Below are 21,084 nucleotides of genomic sequence, written 5' to 3'. Positions count from 1 at the left end.
CACACACGTATGAAGCTGAGCACTGAAGCAGACGTGGACAGCAATCAAAATCACAGTTGGATAACAACAGATTCCTGGCCACCTCGAAAAGAACATAAAGATGGGAATGAAACCGGATGAAGACAGGACCCATTGTCCTTGGCTGAAAAGAGAGACAGTGAGAAAGAGGGATGGCTATCTGATCGGCTGTGTGAGAAACACTGTAGAGAGCCACTTGACATTTGGCCTGATTCAAACAGCTCTCTCACACACACACACACACACCATCTCTACCTTTTTCTTTCAAGCAACCAGTGCCGTCCTTTTCAACTCACTCTGTGTCAGCTTCCTTTATCTTTTTTAACCGCCCTCTCTATTTCTCTCTCCACGTACTGTATGTTTTTCCTCATCAAAATTTAAGCAGAACAAAAAGTCATGAATCTGTGGAGAAAGCACCTGGCAGGATACGCAATATCAATAATGGTAGACAAAAGCAAATAAAGAGTGGAAAAAATAACCTGAAACACTAAATAGAAACACAATAGAAATATCAAAGACCTAATAAGAGTCCTTCCACAAAACAGCAATCGTTGGAGTTCTGAAGGAACAGACTTTTACTTTTACTCCAATTATTTAATAATGAAGGAGATCCAGAACTTTGTGAATCGGCCATGGAGAGGGACTTGACAGCACTCTTGAATTTGTTTAGTATGCTAGTGTGCATGGAGCAATTATAATCCTGTAATTATGAAAAACTGCAATGTGATCAGTGCTTAGAGTCTAATTCGAGAGAGGTGCTGTTTCAATTTGTGATGCTGTACTTTATACATTTTTTATCCTCACACTCTAAAAATGCTGGATTGTTTTATGGGTCAAATATTAACAAACCCAAATGTTGCACTGAAAAAAAATGATTTTTTGGTAAGGTAAATACTACTGAAAAAAACCCAATGTAATTTACAAGAAAAAGTTAGTTCAGGCAAGAAGTAAATTCAATATCAGTACTTAGTTCAAGCGAGTAGAAAGGAAAGCATAAATATGAACTCAATAAAATAAAGTAAAAATTACTCAACTTTTCTAATCATGCACTGGACCTTGAATAATTAATGAGGTTCATTTTTCACTGGTTTCCAGCTGTATTTACACTGTTTTATCATTGCTTTTGTTGTCAGGATTAGTAACTTGCCATTTGTGACATTTTGAGGAAATTTTCTGCTCAAAATGACACATTCAAACACAAAAACGATCCATTAAATGATACCGTCATTGTTTACGTATTGAGCTCTTTGCATTCACATCATGCTTAACATCTGACATGATGAAGTATAAATTACTTAGATTGGCTTAGTAAAACACATACTATAAATGACTGGTATAATTCAATAAAGTTATTTAAGTGAAATGTAATGCAAAGGAAATTACAACTAAATCGATATTAATCCACCTTTAACTAGCCAAGTTACTTTTATTTAACTAAAGTAAAGTTTACTTAATTCCATATTCCAAGTAAATTTTGACTTAAGATTTCTAATTAAAGCTACTGATAAATATGTTTGAGTTTTTACTTGGCAAATCTTTGTAAATTTACTAGCATTTTCTAGGAAAAAGATTTTTTCAAGTACATCCTACTCCACATTTTTTTCAGTGTTGGGTTAAAAATGTGATGAAAGTATTTAACCCAGTGGCTGGGTTTGTCCATGTTTGACCCAAAGTTGGATTAAAACAACCCAGCATTTAGAGTGCAGAAAGCTCTGACTGGTGACCTCTGTTTGTCTTTGCGAATGCAGTTTGGCATATGCTATAATTAGTTTTGATCCTGACTCCCTTGACAAAACAGAATAATTTTTGACATGAATGCATCAGCAATTTCCGTACGGACTACTCAGCTTTGAAAGCCTGTTAGTAAACGTCTCATATCAAAGTGTAAACTGTCAGACCTCTTTTATACCTGACATGTTTTGTCATTGGCAATCAAATCAATAGAGTAGCTATATTCATGCTGGTTTCCATTACGTTATCGTTATCTAGTGGCCATATTAGGAGATTAGAACTCGGATCTCCAATGTGTGTATGAACGTGCCATATGTTTCCTTCAACCTCACCAAACCACGACATAATGGGCTATATGCACGCATAACTTCCGCATTTGACGCAAGGATGCTCGTCCATTTCCGGTTGTGGAGATTAAAGCGTAGGAAAACCAATCCGATTATGGCAGAGTCTTCAAAATTTACTGTCCTCCCGTCTTTGAAACGAAACGTTTGTACGTTTAGATGTAATTTTATATATAGTTATGTTTATTTAATATAATTTTAAAAAGAAGCATAAACACAACGAGGGGTGTCTGTTTTATCTGTTGTTGTGACTAACGTTTCTTTAGTATATCCATGGAGTATAAAATTCAATATAAATTCTCGGTATTGCATTGGACTCTACAGTCCCTCCAGGATTTCACGATTTTTTTGTGTGATTTTTGCGATCAAAATGACTGATTTTGTGGTGGTAATTTCCAAAAATTTTTGAAAAAATGTGTGATTTATATATAACATTTACCATAATAGTATTCAGTCGTTCCAGAAAAACGCAGTTTTTTTGTGATTGTTGCGGAAAAAAATTGATTGATTACGCGGCCCGTTTTTCTTTAAAAATGCGATGGAATATGCGGGATATTTATGCAATTTTATGCGATGAAATTGAGGGAACTTGCAAAAATTGCGGTTTGATGAAAAAGAGAAAAAAAGTGATTCCCCCAATATCCTGTTCTCACTAGGCTAATGTAAGAGTCATTTCTTATTACTTCCTTTGATAAGCAAGCATACTACATCATAGAAAGTGCTGGGAATATTTAATGTCTCATCTTGTTTTATTTCAGGCTGTAACGAGTGTAAATAAGGTGTGGCCCCTTTAAGAGCTGCGCGCTCCCTGTTGAACTCTCTGCAGTGTTATATGTGCGCCCAACCCGATCTCATGACCAAGTCGTACGAATTCGACGAATGATTAAAAAGTGTCTAATTCGTAACAGTTCATACGACCTCACTCGTACGAATCAATACGATTTTGCTAAATCGTACATATTATACGAATTGGCCAATTCGTACGAATGACCTACCCCTTACCCCGCCCCTAAACCTAACCATCACGTGGGTTTAGACAAATCGTACGAATTAGTACGAGTGAGGTCGTATGAATTAGTACGAATTAGACACTTTTTAATCATGCGTCGAATTCGTACGAATTGGTCGTGAGATAGTGTTGGTGCGCCTCGAACACCCCATGTGTGCGGGTAATTTCTGTTTGATGCTACTTCTTTTATCTTATGTTGTTTATTAAGTAACGATGTGACGGTAGAACGTGTGACAGACAGTTATACGAGTTCGATTGTCTGTCCGTGAGTCTGTCTGGCGTCGCGTAATTCCGTCACTTCATAACGTTCCCATGGAAACAGGGGGAAATGGCTGCTCTTGTGTGAAGCAAACACAACATTTTTCAACTTTCTGCTAAGATACGTGTGACTTTTTTTGCAACGAAAATGCGAGGATTATGAAATTATGCAAACCCCGCATATTTTGCACGGAAATCGGCAATTTATGCGCGCGAAAGTGCGGCGTATTTGAAAAAATGCGGCCCCCGCATAAATATGCGGACTTTGGCTGATTTTGCATTGAATTCAGCGATTTTCTGGAGGGACTGACTCTACGATCGGCGGAAGTTATCGAGCATCCTTACGCCACACAGCCCATTAGAATCTATGAATCCTTGAAGTGTTTTGAACATTACATTCAGAATGAGAAAATACACCCTTGCACTTAATTACTCGAGTCTGGAGATCACCGGATAAGTACATATGATATGAGATAGAGGAAGTCTGCAAGGAGAAGATAGCACCCATTTTTGGCTTCACTGACTGAATTAATCAGCACGCAGTTCACTAGTGTAGGATAGGACACAAAAGCTCTGGAAGATGGTGGAATTGTCGTTCTGTAAAGTTATGACCTCTGCAACCTTGAGGTAGCGCTCCCATCAAACAGTTACTTAGTCAAGTTAGAGGCAAGCTTTCATTCGTTAAAATGAACACAGTTAAAGATTCAATTCTGATCAATCATCGCTGATCACCTAGCGTAGATAATGAAGACGTAGCCAAGCCAGTGCCACAGAGTAGCTCGGCCGAGGTAAACCAGGAGAGAGGATGTGCACAGGATGCGCGGTAGTGTTGGATCGTTTCTTATTTCATTACGGGGAAAGCTTTATAAATTGACAGAATGGAGAGGAAGGGGGCATAGTAGTGATAATATTTGCATTTCTCCTTTTCTCCCCGTTATCTCTCTATCTCTCTGGCCTGCCTATACCCACTCCCCCCGCCCCCACTTACTGCCGAGTGACTTTAATCATCACTTTCGCCAAAACACATTAAGCCGTCGTGTGTCCGGGGGAAAAACAGCCCTGCGCACTCCAAGCATCACATTCTATTTGCAACAATGATGCATAGCTGGTGCATTACTTTGGAGATTAAAAAGGATATGCTGAATATCAATAGAGTGTGTCTGATGGATGACTGTCCTGGTCCACAATAAAGGGACATCCAATAGACCTCCTTGGTTGGGGAGGAGGTGCATACGTTTACCAATGCAAAGCTGCTCCACACTCACACGCACACATTGACGAATGCACAAATGACAGCACAGACACTCAGACAGCTATAGCAACTGCTCAATCCTGCACTCATGTTTAGTAAAACAACACGGACGCTTAATTATTTATTTACTTTTTTGTTCGGGAAGGATAACAAAGTCGTTTGCATACATTAAACCCAGGCCAGCGGACAATGTGATTCCTCCCAGGTCGCGGGGTGGTCGTTACAGCATTGGAATGGATGGCGATGTAAAGTGCTTCAAAGTGATGGATTGAGCACAAACTGAAGGACATGAACCACAGAAAGGACTGTTAGGGTGCTATGACATTACTCCACAGCGGGGTAAATGGAATTGAAGGGGTGGGGGGGGGGGGGGGATAATTCCAGAATCTGACATCACCAAAAGGGAATCTCGGTCAATTTGTCCATTTGAGCTCCCAACTTGACCTGCTGCCCTTCAGAAGGCTGTACGGTTGAATGTTTGCCTGTTTGTAAGTTCTCAATGTTCACCCAGGCACCCAACTCTGGCTGTTGTGTGATTGCTGAGGTCCGGCAAAAACCCCCATTCCCATCCCCATCCCCAAACCCATCCCCATGCCAACGCCCTGTGATAGCGAGCCATCAAAGTTAAAGTCCATGCCCTCTGTCGAGTCCATGAAGTCATTCAGGAGGATGGATTCAACATCGCAATCCAGACTGCTGTGGTGCACATCCATTTCCAGCTCGGACTGCAACCGGTTGTGAGGATCCTGGTGATGGTTAGCGTGCTGGTTTCCATGGTAATTAGGATTCTGTGAAGTGTGGTGGTAATACCCCTGCCAGGGTTCCGTCATGCCCTGATGGAGGTGGGAACCTGGGTAGGACTGATGGCGAGGATGGGGGGCTGAAGCCAAGCGACAGGGATCTTGGGGTACATCCAAGACACTGGCGGGGTTAGGCGGTAGGGACGTGGAAGGGAGATGAGCGCGTGACCCGTAAAGGCTAGGCGATTTGTGGTTGTAGGGTTGCAACATGTCATTGCTCACCCTGGGGGAAAGCTCTGGTTGTCTGGAGTTGCTGTGTTGCAGGTGATTGTGCATGTGGTTGGGATTGGGATTGGGACTAGCATTGAGTTTGTGCTCATGAGATTGAACATAGTCGTGGCCACGGTGGTGTTTGTGGGGATTGTAGTCAAGACCTGGGTGATGCTTATTATGAGCTTGATTGGGATTGTGATGATGGCTCGGGTTTTGCTCGTGAGTTACTCCGTGGCTATTGTGTAGGCTTTGGGTGGAATTGCGATTGTGCCCATGCTCCGAATTATGATTGTGATTGTGGCCGTGAGAGTGCACGGCACTGTTAGATTGTGGCATAAGTGCTCCTCCTTGCCCCACAACCATGTCCTTACCACAGTATTGTGGCCCTCCAGCGAGGAGACTTTCAAGGGCATTGTTCTCCGAGTATGCCCTGAGGGCACGCTGGAAGCTGGTAGGCTTGTTTTCCTGAATCGTCTGCATAGGCGTGTGATGCCTAAGCATGCCCATGGATGGTTGGCCATAGACTGTTCCACAGTAGGAGGTCTCTCCTTTTGGTCCAGGGCCATAGTGATAGCCGTTACGCTTAAGCGGCAGAGGCTGAGAGTAGCCCTCGTCCAAGCTGATGGCTCCGGTTAGATCGGCTAGGTGCGGGAGCTCGACGGATGGACAATGCCCGCCCGTTCCCAGGGCTGGAGATCTTGTGCTGGTCGGGCTAGGGTAGAGTCGTGGCGAGGCAGAGCAGGACAGTCCTCCTTCCTCTGGCTCGTCGGGTTCTGTCTCAGCCAGAATAGGAGACAGGCATCCGCTTAATGTCGAAGCAGAAGAACTTGTTCTGGAGTGGAGGTCCGTCCAGGCGTCAAACTCTTCCCCCCCAACTCCCATTACTCCCTTACCCGCTGGGCTTCCATGTTCCGGCGACCCTTGTATTCCAGGTCCCGCGAGCTCTCTGCCCATTCCCACAGCTCCCGCTCTCTTCTTGCTGACTCGGCCTCGGCTCTTCAGGTACTTAGTCCCGTTGTCCATGGAAACAGCTCGTCTGCGGGGTCCTTTGCCCATTTTTCCACCCTCTGGGTTAAGCATCCACCAGGAACTCTTTCCCGTTCCCTCATTTTGAACACGGATGAAGCGAGTGTGTAGGGAGAGGTTGTGTCTGATGGAGTTCTGCAGAGAGAAAACAGGCAGGAAGAAACAAGATTGAGAAACAAGACTGTAGAGTTACATTTTAAGCCTGACCTATGATTACATACTACTGCACCATATATTTGCATACTTTTTTACAGGAATGCACAGATATGTCAATAAAAAAGAAGGTTAACTAACGTTAAAAAGAGCTTATGTTGCACTTACGCTTGAACTGAAGAATTCACACAATATTATGGTAATAATGCCTGTCTTAGCGAGTATCCTAGTAAACATACAGGGGTTGGACAATGAAACTGAAACACTGGCCGATGTTGGAGGTTTCACATCTATATGCCTGGCGGCCAATCTACAGAGTGAAGCACGGGTGGTTTGAGCTCCAATATCATGACAATCCTGATTGTATTTGATGGACACGACACTGCCGAGGACTACCAAACCCTTCTGGAGGATCATGAGCACTTGATGCTCAAACCGTGTATCAGCATGATCATGCACCAACACACACAGCAAGACTTGTGACAGAAGGGTTTGATGAAGATGAAAGTGACGTTGAACATGCAAAGTCACCAGATCTGAATATTATTGAGGTGTTTTGGAGGAGCGAGTCCACCAGCATCATATAGTGACAGTTCTGGAAGAGGAACGGCTCATAATCCCTTTGGTCACTGTGAAGGACTTCTATCTGTCAATTGGTGCTGTATTTGGATGCAAAATGAGGCCCTCACCATTCTAACAAATTATTGTGTCGTAAAACCAGGTGTTTCAATTTCATTGTTATGTTTTAAGTGAATGTGAACAGAAATAAAACGCATATGTAACAGTATATTGGATCCATGCATTCGGTCATAAAGGGTTAATGTACAATTGTACAATGCATAATTGAGCATGAAAATAACTGAAGGAAATATATTTTTGGTAAACAAATTAAATCAGCAAACATAATTCATATTTTGCTAATGCATTGGAAAAAATCCCAAATGCAGTGAAAATACATGAGTAGCAAAAATGAAAGTACCGGTCTCTACCTCGATCTGGAAAAAGTGGTGCGTCCCTATTTATTATGATACGTACATTGCAGAGCCAAAGCAGTCATTTTCAATGTACACATATTTTTGCACAAATTAAACAGTAATTGGAAAACCCCACTGCGGAAGAGCCCTGAGGTGTTTTAAAAATATCATTCTAAGAAATTATTTGTTTTTAAAGGTGCATTGTTCAAATCAACAGGTAATCTCGCAAGAATTATGCAAGTTCCTCTATAAAAACTCAGTTCGTTGCAGGAAGAGGTGAAACCCCTCTTGGCTGCTCAGGCAAATCAATTCTGCAAGCAGACCAGCTCCTGCACGGCACACGCTTTCTCTGACTCACGCTGCAGCTAGCCAAGCCAAGTCCACACGCACATCAAACCGTAGTCAAGGTTACCCAAATGAATCACACGTGGCAACCTGATCACAGACGCCTCTATCGATTGCAGTCTTGGGGAAATATGAGGGAAAGCCAGAGAGTGAGACGAGAAAGCGAGAGCGAGGCGTGATTTTGGCACGCTAGCGATCCTGGAGAAGCACCAGACAAAGGAAACAAAAACCAGAGAGAAATACTTTAGTGATACAGATGCAGCAGAGAAATGCATCTTTTTATTTGGTGTACAACAACAGTGGAGTCAAGAATATTAATGATAGTTACTGTCTCGGATGTGAATTGGTCAATACATTGTTCCAGCAGTGCAATAACGCAACTGTGATGAAACACCTCCACAGAACTTACAGAAGCCCATTATTCATCTCAGTTATTTCACATATGTCTTCTGGATTTAATAAATACAATTTTAATGAAATTATGTGGACTTCATTTTATAAACCAATAAGATGCTCAAGGCTGTGCATTTCTTTTCTTTTCTCAAAGCATTTCTGTCTATTAATGCATTTCATATATTCACAACATAGCAAGGTCTCCCATACATTATAGCTTCATCATTTCAGAGTAAAGTTTAAAGAGTCACTCAGTGTCAATATTATGTTATCCTTTACACATGAATGGCAGCATTCAAAGATATTTATTAAATGATGTTTACATGTTAAAAAAATTTGTTGCAATCAAACGTTTTTATTGAGGTTGGAATGGATTCCTTTGAAAATGGCTTATTTTTGATAAGTAAGAAGGACAGACAAAAAGAATGAGGCCAACAACTCTGAGACAGTAAAGCATCGATATTCAAAGATCCCTCGTTCTGCTTCTCCATGTTGGATGCTCTTGTGTTCGCACCATGATCAGGCCTAAAATTCATGGGACCTGGGACAATATTTATGGTTAACCCCCTTTCCCAAGATCCAGTGAATCTTATCTTCCTAGTTGTCCAATCCATGTCCATCATTCAAAGAACTCAATGCTCAGATTCTCTTTCTTCAGCAGGAAACCCATAATCTGTCCATCAAATTCTCAACATTATCCACGTAATGTGTTGACGTCAGTAGCGGAGTGGCAATCGGGAGAGTCGGGAGTTTTCCCGGTGGGCCGGTGGTGTTTCGAGGCCACGAGGGCCGGTCTGATAAAATGTATTTATTAGAAGTTCGCCATGTGCACGCACTTGGTGCTCAAGCTAAGGGAAGAAAACATTTTTTAATTTTTTTTTAACATTTTCTATTGTATAACGGAGCATATGAAGAGTTCAGATGCAAAAGCCTCTAAGTGCCATTTATAATTTTCTTCTAAAATGATCATTTTTATCAAGCTTGTATATTTAAGTTCAGTAATTTCATTTAAATGGCAATGAAGATTACCTATTAATTATCATTTAAGTGAAATCACTGAACTTAAATATACAAGCTTGATAAAAATGATCATTCTAGAAGAAAATTTCAAATGGCATTTAGAGGCTTTTGCATCTGAACTCTTCATATATTTGCACTAAGTGCCTGTCTTTACAACAAAAAGATGCCCGTCTTGAAACAGCCTCAGTGGCGTAGGTCGTAGGGCGTGAAGTGCTTGAAAGCAGCTTTTTTATGCGCTGAACGCGAGTTCGAATCCGCCTTTTGCCGATCTCTCTCTTCACCCTTTTCCCAACACATATGTAAAGATGTAAAATGTAAAACCTAACATTAAGGTCTCTAGCGTTATATTTTGCCAACGAACTAAAGTTGAAACCATGATATGGCGTTACGCCATTATAATAACTGACATTAGAAAAGGATCCAGTTTGTGCTGCGTGATTACTTGCTCACGCGATCGCGTTTCGTGTTTTCTCCTAAATAAAAGCTCAAGGGTTTATTTCTTGCAAGTGAAGAAATTAGGACAAAAGTATTGTAATTTTCCTATAATGTAGGTTAAATACTCACTTTCATTTACATAGCACATTTATAGGCTAAATGAATTTTACAGTACGTCATAGGAATAATTATAAATCATTATTACATTATTATAATAAATGTTTGGCATCGTAAAACACCATTGATAATGTACAGTAATGCAGACTGAGACTCTCATAACTAAAAAGATGTTTGAGCCGTCTTTATTGTCCTGGTACAAATGAATACTTTTTCTTTGTTCAACGAGCAGCTCATGGGTTGAAGCTCTTAATTGTGATCTCTCAGAGAGCTCGAGATTGATGCATTTAACCTTAAAATGTCCAAAATTTTCTTGCGGGGGAGAACCCAACCCGAGTCCACCCAACATAGTTTTAGACATTACTATGGGAAAGAACGACCATTTATTAACTTTACTCCAACAAAGTTCCTTTAAAGTAAAAATTAAAATCGTACGAAATTTCCCGGTGGATTTTTTTGGTCCCACTCCGCCCCTGGTTGACGTGTACGCGACTTCGGCTTCACTCACCGCATCTTCCTCTTAAAGCAACACGTTCACACCCAACTTCACTCGGATTCCCTCGTTCTCACACTCTCGTTTCACTCGCTCTCCATTCCACAACAAATCACACCACTAATTTCATTCACCTGCTCTGACTGAAGAATAAGACAAAACAAATCTACTTCCTGTCCCTCAATCATCCACAATGCAATTACGCTTCAAGTGCGTCTATCAGCCCATCTATACTCCATAATCCCCCTTACGGAAAGCAGCCTCTTGTTTTCCGTGGTGATTCTGAGAACCATTACCGCTCACATGAGTGGTCAGATATCAGTCGCTGAAAAGAGCCAATTACCTTGGCAAAATTTACACTACAGCTGGATATCGACTGTAAAGCAGTCTAATCTTGGAGCGCGTGCTGTTTCAGTGTCACCTCACACCTGAGGGGCTAATTCTTCTCCCAACACCGCGAGCAGATTTGCTGCTTTTTGCGCCGCTCCCATTCAGAGCGGTGAGAAATTGGATAAGCAAGATGCATTTACGTCCCCTCGCCCCCCCAGGAAGGGGCTTTATCCTCCGCCGGTTATTCTGCCAAATTACACCAGCCCCCCGTGTCGGTGAGAGAGCCAGATGCTTTCCGGGCCGACTTAATCAAAGCCAAATTGAAGCGCGGTGTCGCGAGCGCCGGAACGACCTGCGCGGGGTGATCTGAGCGCGACGCCCCTGACAGCCTCGGCAGAGCACGCTCTGTCGCGGGGGTAACCATGACGACCGTGGAAACGGGAAGAGAGGAGAGCTGTGTGCGAGGAGATGCCGTTTGATGCTGCAGGTAAACTGCAAACAGCCTTTCATCTCTGACAGTCAGACGACTCGCCCAACTCGCGAGAGAGCTTCAATCATGAGCAGTCACGCCGTCGCTTGAGCTGTCTCAGAGGAACAGTGATTAGCAAGTCAACTATAGGCTGCATGACTTCACAGTAGCTACCAGCACCCCGCCACTCCACAGATCGGCTCACCAAACACATCAGCTTGCGTTTTAAAAACATGACAACTCTCACACTTGAAAGGCCATGCGTTGTCGTTTAGTCTGTAAAACCATCCACTCTTTGCCCTTAGTAGAAGTCATGAAGTCGCAATTACTGTGGTAGTGTGGCCTGTGGTGAGCATTATAAATAGCAGGTCTGTGGTCGGGAATTTGCCCCGGACACCTTCAAGCTCCTCTCGGCCAGCCAAGTAGCCGAGACGCACAAACACACTCTCTGCAACTATTCTACTTACAGAAATGACGACCCCTCTACGAAACATGAGGTAATCCCAGTATAAACTGGTTAGTGATGCCTCAACATCATTTGAGTATTCTGGTTCACACTTATTAAAGGAGAACTGAACCTTTCTAATAAAACCTTTTGTCTAATCGAATGTAAAGAGTTTTATCTCTAAAAACTGTTTAGCGCATAAACAGGATAAAAACAGGAGCCATATTTGCAAAGATGGTGCCGCCTGTATACACAAAGTGAACTGTCTTTATAAAGCATCTTCTTATTAAACGGTCGCAAAGTTCTCAATGCTTTGTTTTGTATGTACGGAGCCTCATTATGTTACTGTGTTAGTGTGGGGCTATTTTTAAGTCTTGTTAGTGGTATAAACTAACATGTTGGCGATGCCACACATTGTAAACCAAAGTTACGTCTACTAGCGTCATGATTTTAATCACATGCATTTTTAACTAGTCACATCCACACATGAAGGCTGAGCTTCCTAGTAGAACTTGGTGGATTAAACGTTCAAACACAAACTCACTATACATTCAATTATAACATGATATACGGACACTTTCAAATATGGCCGGCAACCGGAAAAGTCTGGCAATCAGGTTTAATCCCACTCCAGCCTGCATAATCCAGAGAAATCTAGGGCTAATCCTGGTTAAATCTGGCGGCCCCTTAGCTGGAGCGCAACAAAGTAACAGGGATTGATGGGATCATATGTTGGAGGTGTGTAGAGAAAGAGTGATGAACGGTGGAATAATTGGCATTGAGATCAAATTGGCAATTCAACAAAATCAAAAAGGTCATTCATTAAAAGAGGCTACTTTTATTTGTGTTAATAATCAGGATTAAAAGATCCAGCGAAAATGCTGCCAACTGACTACATTTTTAATAGTTTCAAGCATTACTTTGTACCCTATTTTTAGAAAGGGGCAACTAATTGACATTGTTCACAATTTAAGATTTTTACGAGGCGAGATCATTACCTATTTGACCGCCTGGCGCCATTGGTCGCCTCTGCCCTCTTGTTTTCGTGTTAGGCACGTCTGCCCACGACAAGTCATAAAAAAATGCAGCTTTTACATGGAAAGTTCAGCCCTGACACACCAAAAACAAAATATCATACAGCGAGAAAGAGATGGTTTCAACACTTAACATTAACACAGTGGTTTGTTAGTGGTCGGATTTACACACAAATGGAAAGCCTTGGAAAAAATTGGAGATGAAGCTGTGTTTGTATTCAGAGAGAAAAATGTACGTAAAGCCAAAAATAACAAGTTTTAAAGGGTTCATATAAACAAATCTGGAAATGTCAGATCCCTAGTCAGATAATCTCCCAAAGGCACTCACTGACTATGTTTACATGCAGCCAATTTTCGGGTTATGGTCGGGTTAAGGTCACTATTCGGGTTTCTGAAACATTCGGAATAACCCGTTTACATGTGTGAGCAGAGAGAGTTTGCAATATCCCAACCCTGTATCACACGAAATACGTTCTGAGGAAACTATTTTGCAAATCGCAATTATGTTATATGGCAACATATAAAAACGTTAACTATTCACGTATATTTCATATCATAACGATATCTGTATAGTTTCACTTTTAAAGATAAAGATAAAGGTAACCAGAAACCTAAACATATTAATTTTATACAGAATATAAAAAGGATAAAACGTAATGGACAGAGATGTGTAGCTAAATGAGTTTTAGCATTAAAATATAGTCCTACTCCTACCCCTAAACATACCCATAACCGTTCGTTTAAACTACGTAGGCTAACACAATTATGAAGAAAAAAAAAACAAGTATAAATTTCACAATAATTTATTTATTGCGAAAATGTCAAAACCGGTAACGTTAACATTACCAAAAGTCGTTCACATCGCAGTCCTCTGGCAGTATTATAGTAGTTGTGTATGAGGTACAGATCAGAATTTAAGTTATTAACGTTAATCCATGAAAATGTTAATCTGATTTCGAATCGCTTTCGATCTCTTCTCCATTTCAAATGTACTTCACCGACTGAAATACGGCATGTCGCAATCTGTGAGCGTTCGATATCACGGCCGTAAAACATGTCGTAACGCTTCTTGAAGGCGCATTTTTTTAATTTGAATTCATCACCAGCGCAGATTTGACGTTAGCGGTCGCTACTGAGAAATGAAGATGAAGATCACTGGATAAAAGGCTGAATTTGGATCTGTTTCTTACAAATAACGTATGGATTCTAGGATTTGGTTTACATCAAGCTAATAAAATGTACGTCTTTTGTGAATGTATCAGTATGTTGTGTTTTATTGGAGATTTTTTTTTGTGTAAATACACTAAATACTACAAAATGGTTAAACGATTAAACAAGGTATTTTTAAGGTTAAAAGTGTATTCCTTTTTAACACCACGCAGGCTAATCTTCCGAAACGACTTTGCTGCAGAATGCATGAACAGAGCGAAATGTTAATATTTATGAGTAACGTTGGCCTAATATATTAATAAATGCAACTGAAAACTTAATTGATAAGACAGTTGAATGCAATAGATTCCAAACATTATATTAGGTTTAGGACCAACGTAACAGCACTGCTTATATATTGGAATGTAACGTAATTGCAATTTGCAAAATAGTTTCCTCAGAACGTATTTCGTGTGATATCCTATCCCGATGTAAACGGTTAGCGTCTAAACGTACTGTACGGACGACCTTAAAACGCAATACGCGTCATTTCCGATTCTTATTCCTGTATCCAAAGACAACAACAGCAGCACGCGGATAATGAATAGTTCGGGGCAGATAGCGATCGCATTTGTTTGCACTTTGATGCTGGTAACGTTACTGACCTCGCTCCAAAAGTACGCTGTGCTGTGTCTCGACTGGTCTCGCCATGTTTACTACTATTTTTGTGTGCGCCGAAAAGTTTCTCTACTCAAAAGACCAAGATTCCTTGCGAATAGAACATGCGCAGAACACAAATCGCTATGGGGATATGCCGATACGCGTTTGCATGACCAAAAATTCGGGATATTCCGAGATATGAGCATATTTGCGTTTTTGCTGGTGTTTACATGGCCGTTCGCGACCGGGTTATTGCTATATATCCCTACCCAATCTCACGACCAATTCGTACGAATTCGTACGAGTGATTCAAAAGTGGCTAATTCGTACTAATTCATACGACCTCACTCGTACGAATTTGTACGATTTGTCTAAACCCACGTGACGGTTATGTTTAGGGGCGGGGTCAGGGGTAGGTCATTCGTACGAATTCATACGAATTGGCTAATTCGTAAAATATGTATGATTTAGCAAAAACGAGTGAGGTCGTACGAATTGTTACGAATTAGCCACCTCGTAAAATTCGTACGAATTCCCGCGAGATCGGGTTGAATATCCTGATTCTGAACAGGTTATTGGCTGCATGTAAACGTAGTGATGAATACCCAAGGTATGATCCATTCAAAGTATATCCAAATATAGTTCACTATTCATTGATGTACTGTATGCTTTGGATTAGGGCCCTTGGTTCACCTTCACATCGGGCATTGAATGAGATTTAGAAGTAATTTTTCAAGCAAGGTCGGATAAATCACAAAGTGCCTGAGATTTCATTCAATTTCTGAGCAGAACAAAAGGCCACAGGTATGGCAGTGCCCCCATTTCAGTAGAAAGACAAGACAATGTTATCTTCCTCAAAGTTTTAGCGAACTATCCCATCTAGCATTTGCCAAGCGATCTGTTTCCCATTTTAATTTACTGAGCAGACTCCTCCGAGTCTTCTGTTTTACATTCTGCCCAGTGTTCTCTCCGACGCGGTTCGGGACGCACGGCTCGTGTGTTGGGGGATTGTTCTGTCGAGCATTCTTGTGCGCTCGCAGGACTGGAAAAGCTGTTTTCAGCCGCGTTCACCCATTATTTATTAATCCATTTCACACAGCCAGCAGTCATTATGCATGCTACTGTCAATGGGTATCTCTCTGCCTCGCATTTATTTGATAATAAGCACAAGTGGGGTAGGAGATAAAAGCGCTGACTGCGTTCATTGTGCGAGCAGGAGAGAGCGAGAGAGGACTCCTGCAGGCGAGGAGACTTAAAATGAGAGTTCTGTGTGGGAACAGGGTGCGTCTGCTAAGCCTGTCTGGAGGCAATCGATGGAAATTAGCCAACGCTAAAGATGCACTTCCTGTGAGTGATGTCACGGGCGGCGCTAGGCTGTTTGGGGGAAAAGAAAGAACTCACAGGCGATTAATGGGAATGGTGAAGAGCAGAGAAAGGTGTGTGTAATGTGACTGATAACAGCCCTCATATATGGAAATGATGCTAATACAGATCTGGTTTATACAGAATGTTTTTTATGTTTTAATTTGCTCAGTTAAACATTTTGTAGTGTTCTCTTAGTTCACCAAAAATACGACTGGCATGCAATATTTACATTCTTCTGATATATACCCTAACTTTTTCACTCACTGGCCAATATGGCTACTAAATATTAAAGTTACTGGCCATTCAGAACTTCTACCAGCCCTAAACGATTAATCGCGATTAATCGCATCCAAAATAAATGTTTGTGTTTACATATAATTATTTTATATATTTATATATATATATGAAGAGTTCAGATGCAAAAGCCTCTAAGTGCCAGTTGAAATTTTCTTCTAGAATGACTGTTTTTATCAAGCTTGTGTATTTAAGTTCAGTAATTTCACTTAAATGACAATTAATAGGTAATCTTCATTGCCATTTAAGTGAAATTACTGAACTTAAATATACAAGCTTGATAAAAATGATAATTTTAGAATAAAATTTCAAATGGCACTTAGAGGCTTTTGCATCTGAACGCTTCATATATAGAAATACACACACATGTTTGTATATATTTAATTATTTTCATGTACATACTGTATATAGATTTATATATATATAAATATAAATATAAATATTTTATATATAAATAACATTCTTTGTTCTTAAATATACATCCATGTGTGTGTACTTATATATATATATATATATATATATATATACACACAAAATAATTATTGTTTGACAGCTCTAATATATATATATATATATATATATATATATATATATATATATACACATTTCTTTTTTTCTCAACAAAATGCTGTCATTTAGCCATCTCCTCCCTTCCTCTTTCATCCTTATCACCAAATATTGATTTTAGGTGGACAGCTCAATACAGTACAAAGAACATAAAAAATATAGAATGTTAACAAATAACAATGTCTTTCTGTTAACCAAATGCTATTTTATCTTCACTACTGCTTCAATGAAAATGAACAAGCGTGCTATTATTTTTTCTGCAGTGACGTGTGTATTTAAGTGAGTGATATATGCGCAGATTCTGTGCAATACGCTATATTTAACGTATCACGATGACTCACGAGTCGAGTATTTGCGCTAAATCTGCGGGTGTTAATTTCAAACCCTGTATATAATGTATATATATCTTTGCATGTCATAACTGAAAGTGAAAGTTTAAATATGTGGAAAGTTGCACGCTACTTGAAGTTTTTCCAACACGATCACTATTTTCTACACTGCAATCAACGCTGGGTTGTTTTAACCCAAATTTGGGTCAAATATGGACAAACCCAAATGTTGGGTTGAAAATACAAAAATTTAATTTTAACCAAACTTCAACTTTCACTTAGTTTCAACTGTATTTTTTCTTTATTACATTTTTAATCCAACATGTAGGTGTGACCATATTTGACCCAAAATTGGGTTAAAACAAGCCAGCTTTTTCTTTAGAGTGTACACAATGGAAAAGAGCATTGTAAGTTAACAATCCTCCGTTGAGATAGCATAAGAGTGAGTAAATAACAGAATTAGATTTTTTTGGCTGAACATTTAGTGTTTTGTCTTCAAATCAACAAATTACCTAAATTAGACATTGTTAATGATGGAAGCCCAGCATCAAATCCTAAAAAACAGAGCAAAGTCATCATTACAGCCAACGCTTATGCGACAGAAGGCCTCTCTCACCGCCTGCGTCCCGGTGGAAAGCCCACCCTCCAGAGGGACCGGGGCGGGCGGGCGGGAGGGAGGGGCTGCGTCTGGAGATTTAGCCTAACCTGAGAGAGGTAGACTGGGCACGGAAAAATGAGCCGGGGCCCCTGGGGCCCTGTAGGTGGGAGCAGCCAGCTAGTGTGCTCCATCCCCTTGGACCGAGCTCTAATTGGAGCTGCTGGGCGAGCCGGGCCAAGTTCCCTGGGAACGGGGAGAGCCTGAGGGAGGGAGGGAGAGTAGGAGGAAGTGAAGGATGGACAGATAGAGCAAAAAGAGGGGAGGGATGTTTAAAAATAGAGCAGGCAGATTAAGGAGCATCTGAGAGCGGTGCAGGGGATCGGAAAATCCGCCCTGCGTGCCAGAGCTGACCAGACCTTCAGGGCACAAAAGCCAGTTCTTCTGCATTGCGTAGCAGGGGAACGGCATAGCACAGCCGCCCCCTGGCATACGTTTGCCCGGTCGTCGCGTGGCACTCGGCCCAGACTGGGGCAGCGCTAAGAGCAGCGTCAGCCTGACACGATGACGGTCCCTAGCTAAGCTTTCACACAACAGGTGGAGAGTACAGACACCTGTGGGAGATCACAACAACCGTCTTACACCTGGGTCTTATGCACAGATGCACACTTATTGTTGCGATATAAGCTTTGCTCAGATGAAAACAACATGAAATCATTTGGAGACTATATTGAGTTATTTTATTAGTTAGTATTTGTGTCTTGTTTTCCATTAAAATGATCCTTAAAGCAAGATAAATTCACAGGAGGAGAAAAAATTGCATAAGATTTTAAGACTTATTTTGCTTACCCCATTGGCAATGTTTTTTCTTTCTTGTTTCAAGCACATGAAAGTATGGCTAAAACAGGGCTGGCAAACGATTAATCCATTGATCAACGATTGATCAAACCAAAGTTTGTGTTTACATAATATATGTGGGTGCACTGTGTATAATTATATATATATATGAAGAGTTCAGATGCAAAAGCATCTAAGTGCCATTTGAAATTTTCTTCTAGAATGATGTTTAAGTTCAGTAATTTCACTTAAATTGCAATGAAGATGACCTATTAATTGTCATTTAAGTGAAATTACTGAACTTGAATATATAAGCTTGATAGAAATGATCATTCTTGAAGAAAATTTCAAATGGCACTTAGAGGCTTTTACATCTGAACTCTTCATATATATATATATATATACACACACACATGCATATATATTTAAGAAAAAAATGTTATTTATATATAATATGTTTATATTTATATATAATATAAATTATCTATATACATGAAAATATTTCTTAAATACACAGTGCATCCACATATATTATGTAAACACAGACTTTTATTTTGGATGCGATTAATCACGATTAATCGTTTGACAGCCCTAATTTAAAACTTAAAATCTACATTTTTTTAAAAGTTAGAAAAATGAGCGTATTAATATTATAATCTGGTAACTGTATTTTATTAAAAGATTTTTCTGAAAATATAAGATAAAATGCAGATTGGTACATAAGTAAAATAACTACATTTGCGGTTATAAATAATAATAAATTATATAAATATATAAATAATAATAAATTATAAAATAAATAATTATATATAAATAAATAAATAATAAAATAAATAATTAATTTTTTGACTCGACTATGAAGGTAAATAACAGTGATTGAATGTCGTATTGGGGAGGGGGGTAGGCTACTGATTCACATTTTCTCGAAGTCTTTTGTGTTGTCGTCTTCTCCGCAAGCCAAAACACAGGCATGAACAACTATGACTGACTTTATCATCCAGCACAAAGTCATCCTCTGTTCCAGGCAGAGCATGCACAATTAATTAGTAAATCATTAATTAAGTCACGCATCGATTATTTCGGTTGCAGGGCGTGGAATGAGCTGATCGCTTTAATCAAACCCCAAACAGATTGGGAAGCACCTGGTCACATGATTGTTAATTAAAACCTGCTACATTAATGCTTTCAAGATACATCTCCTCTAATACGAAATTTCGTGTCAAAGGAAACAAATACACAAAACAGATTTTGTAACTGCTCAAAAACATCTTGGGGACATAGCACATAAATACGCGCTCAGTTACACACACACACACACTTGTGCTCTGTTAGCCTGGCACATAGGGTCCGCTCATTACAACAATGCCAAGCTACCGGTTGCTAAGGAGACCTGTGGGAGAGGGAGTGATCCTGTTGCTATGGCAGCAAGCCTGCTTCCTGCCAACTGTCTTTCCCCATGAGACCTGACCATAGTAGGCAGAGAAAGAAAGAAAGGAAGACAGGGAATTGAATGTAGGAGAGCCGGAGTGCGTGTGAGGGTGTGTTGGGGGTGTAAAAGGGGTTATGGGTATGATGTTGAAAGAGAAAGACTTTATAAAGAGCACAGCAAGCAGGGTAGCAATGGAGGAGGGGTGGCAGACAAACCACAAAACCAGAGGACAGAATGTGCTGGGAAAATTGATAGAGTTCGAAAGAGGGAAAATAAAAGAGGCGCTTGTAAAGAGACTGAGCGAGGACGCCTTCCGGAGCGCCATTTTCAGGCGCTCTTTCCCATGAAACGGCTCGCCGGCTTACCGCACCGCGTCCTATTGTGCCGGTCCGCCGGCGACTGCACAAGATGGCCGCAAAACTACCTCTAACTGTTCAAAGCGAACACTCCACCTCCCAGCATGCACTGTGTCATCAAGCGACCTGGCCTCGCTCGCTCGTTCACTGTAAAATATAAACCGTAAATTTGACGGTAAAAAAATCGGCAGCTGTGGTTGCCAGAACTTTACCGTTAAAAATATACGGTAGGAACGTTAATGGTTTTACAGACTTAACTTAAAATTTACAGTAATAAATCGTGTTTTATTTTCTGATAAAATGTGGATTTACCAACTTATTGATGTATTGATATCTGTTTTAGATCATTGTAATACACTGACAACCAACAATCATCACAGTATAGTGATGAGTTACATGAGCAATCACAGCTCATCACAACAAGTGAACACTTGTATAAAGCAATACAATGCACAATGTCATTCACACAAACATTAAGCACACAAAAATGCACTAAACATTAATTTAACAACATCAAATGTAACATAAAACCCTAATGTACATAACTGATTAGAAAAAAAAACAATAAAACTACGATGAACCATAGTTATTTCAACAAAAATACATCAAATGTGAAGTGTCACACTTTTTGGGAATTGTGGGAA

General features: G+C 40.4%; 1 protein-coding gene across 1 annotated transcript in view; it reads right to left on the bottom strand.

Annotated features, from left to right (window-relative positions):
- Positions 1-407: 407 nt before the first annotated feature.
- The window catches only part of foxo6b (forkhead box O6 b), a 45,607-nt gene continuing 24,930 nt past the window's right edge, over positions 408-21,084 (bottom strand). The window contains exon 2 of the mRNA XM_039651544.2: positions 408-6,786. Within this exon, the coding sequence (XP_039507478.2) occupies positions 5,116-6,786 (1,671 nt within the window). The 3' untranslated portion in view covers positions 408-5,115. The remainder of the gene's footprint in view (positions 6,787-21,084) is intronic.

Source organism: Pimephales promelas, chromosome 18 (assembly GCF_988280905.1).
Source record: "Pimephales promelas chromosome 18, fPimPro1.hap1.1, whole genome shotgun sequence".
Lineage (NCBI taxonomy): Eukaryota > Metazoa > Chordata > Actinopteri > Cypriniformes > Leuciscidae > Pimephales > Pimephales promelas.
Note: the sequence above shows the minus strand (reverse complement) of the source record. Positions and strands in the feature narration are given on the sequence as shown.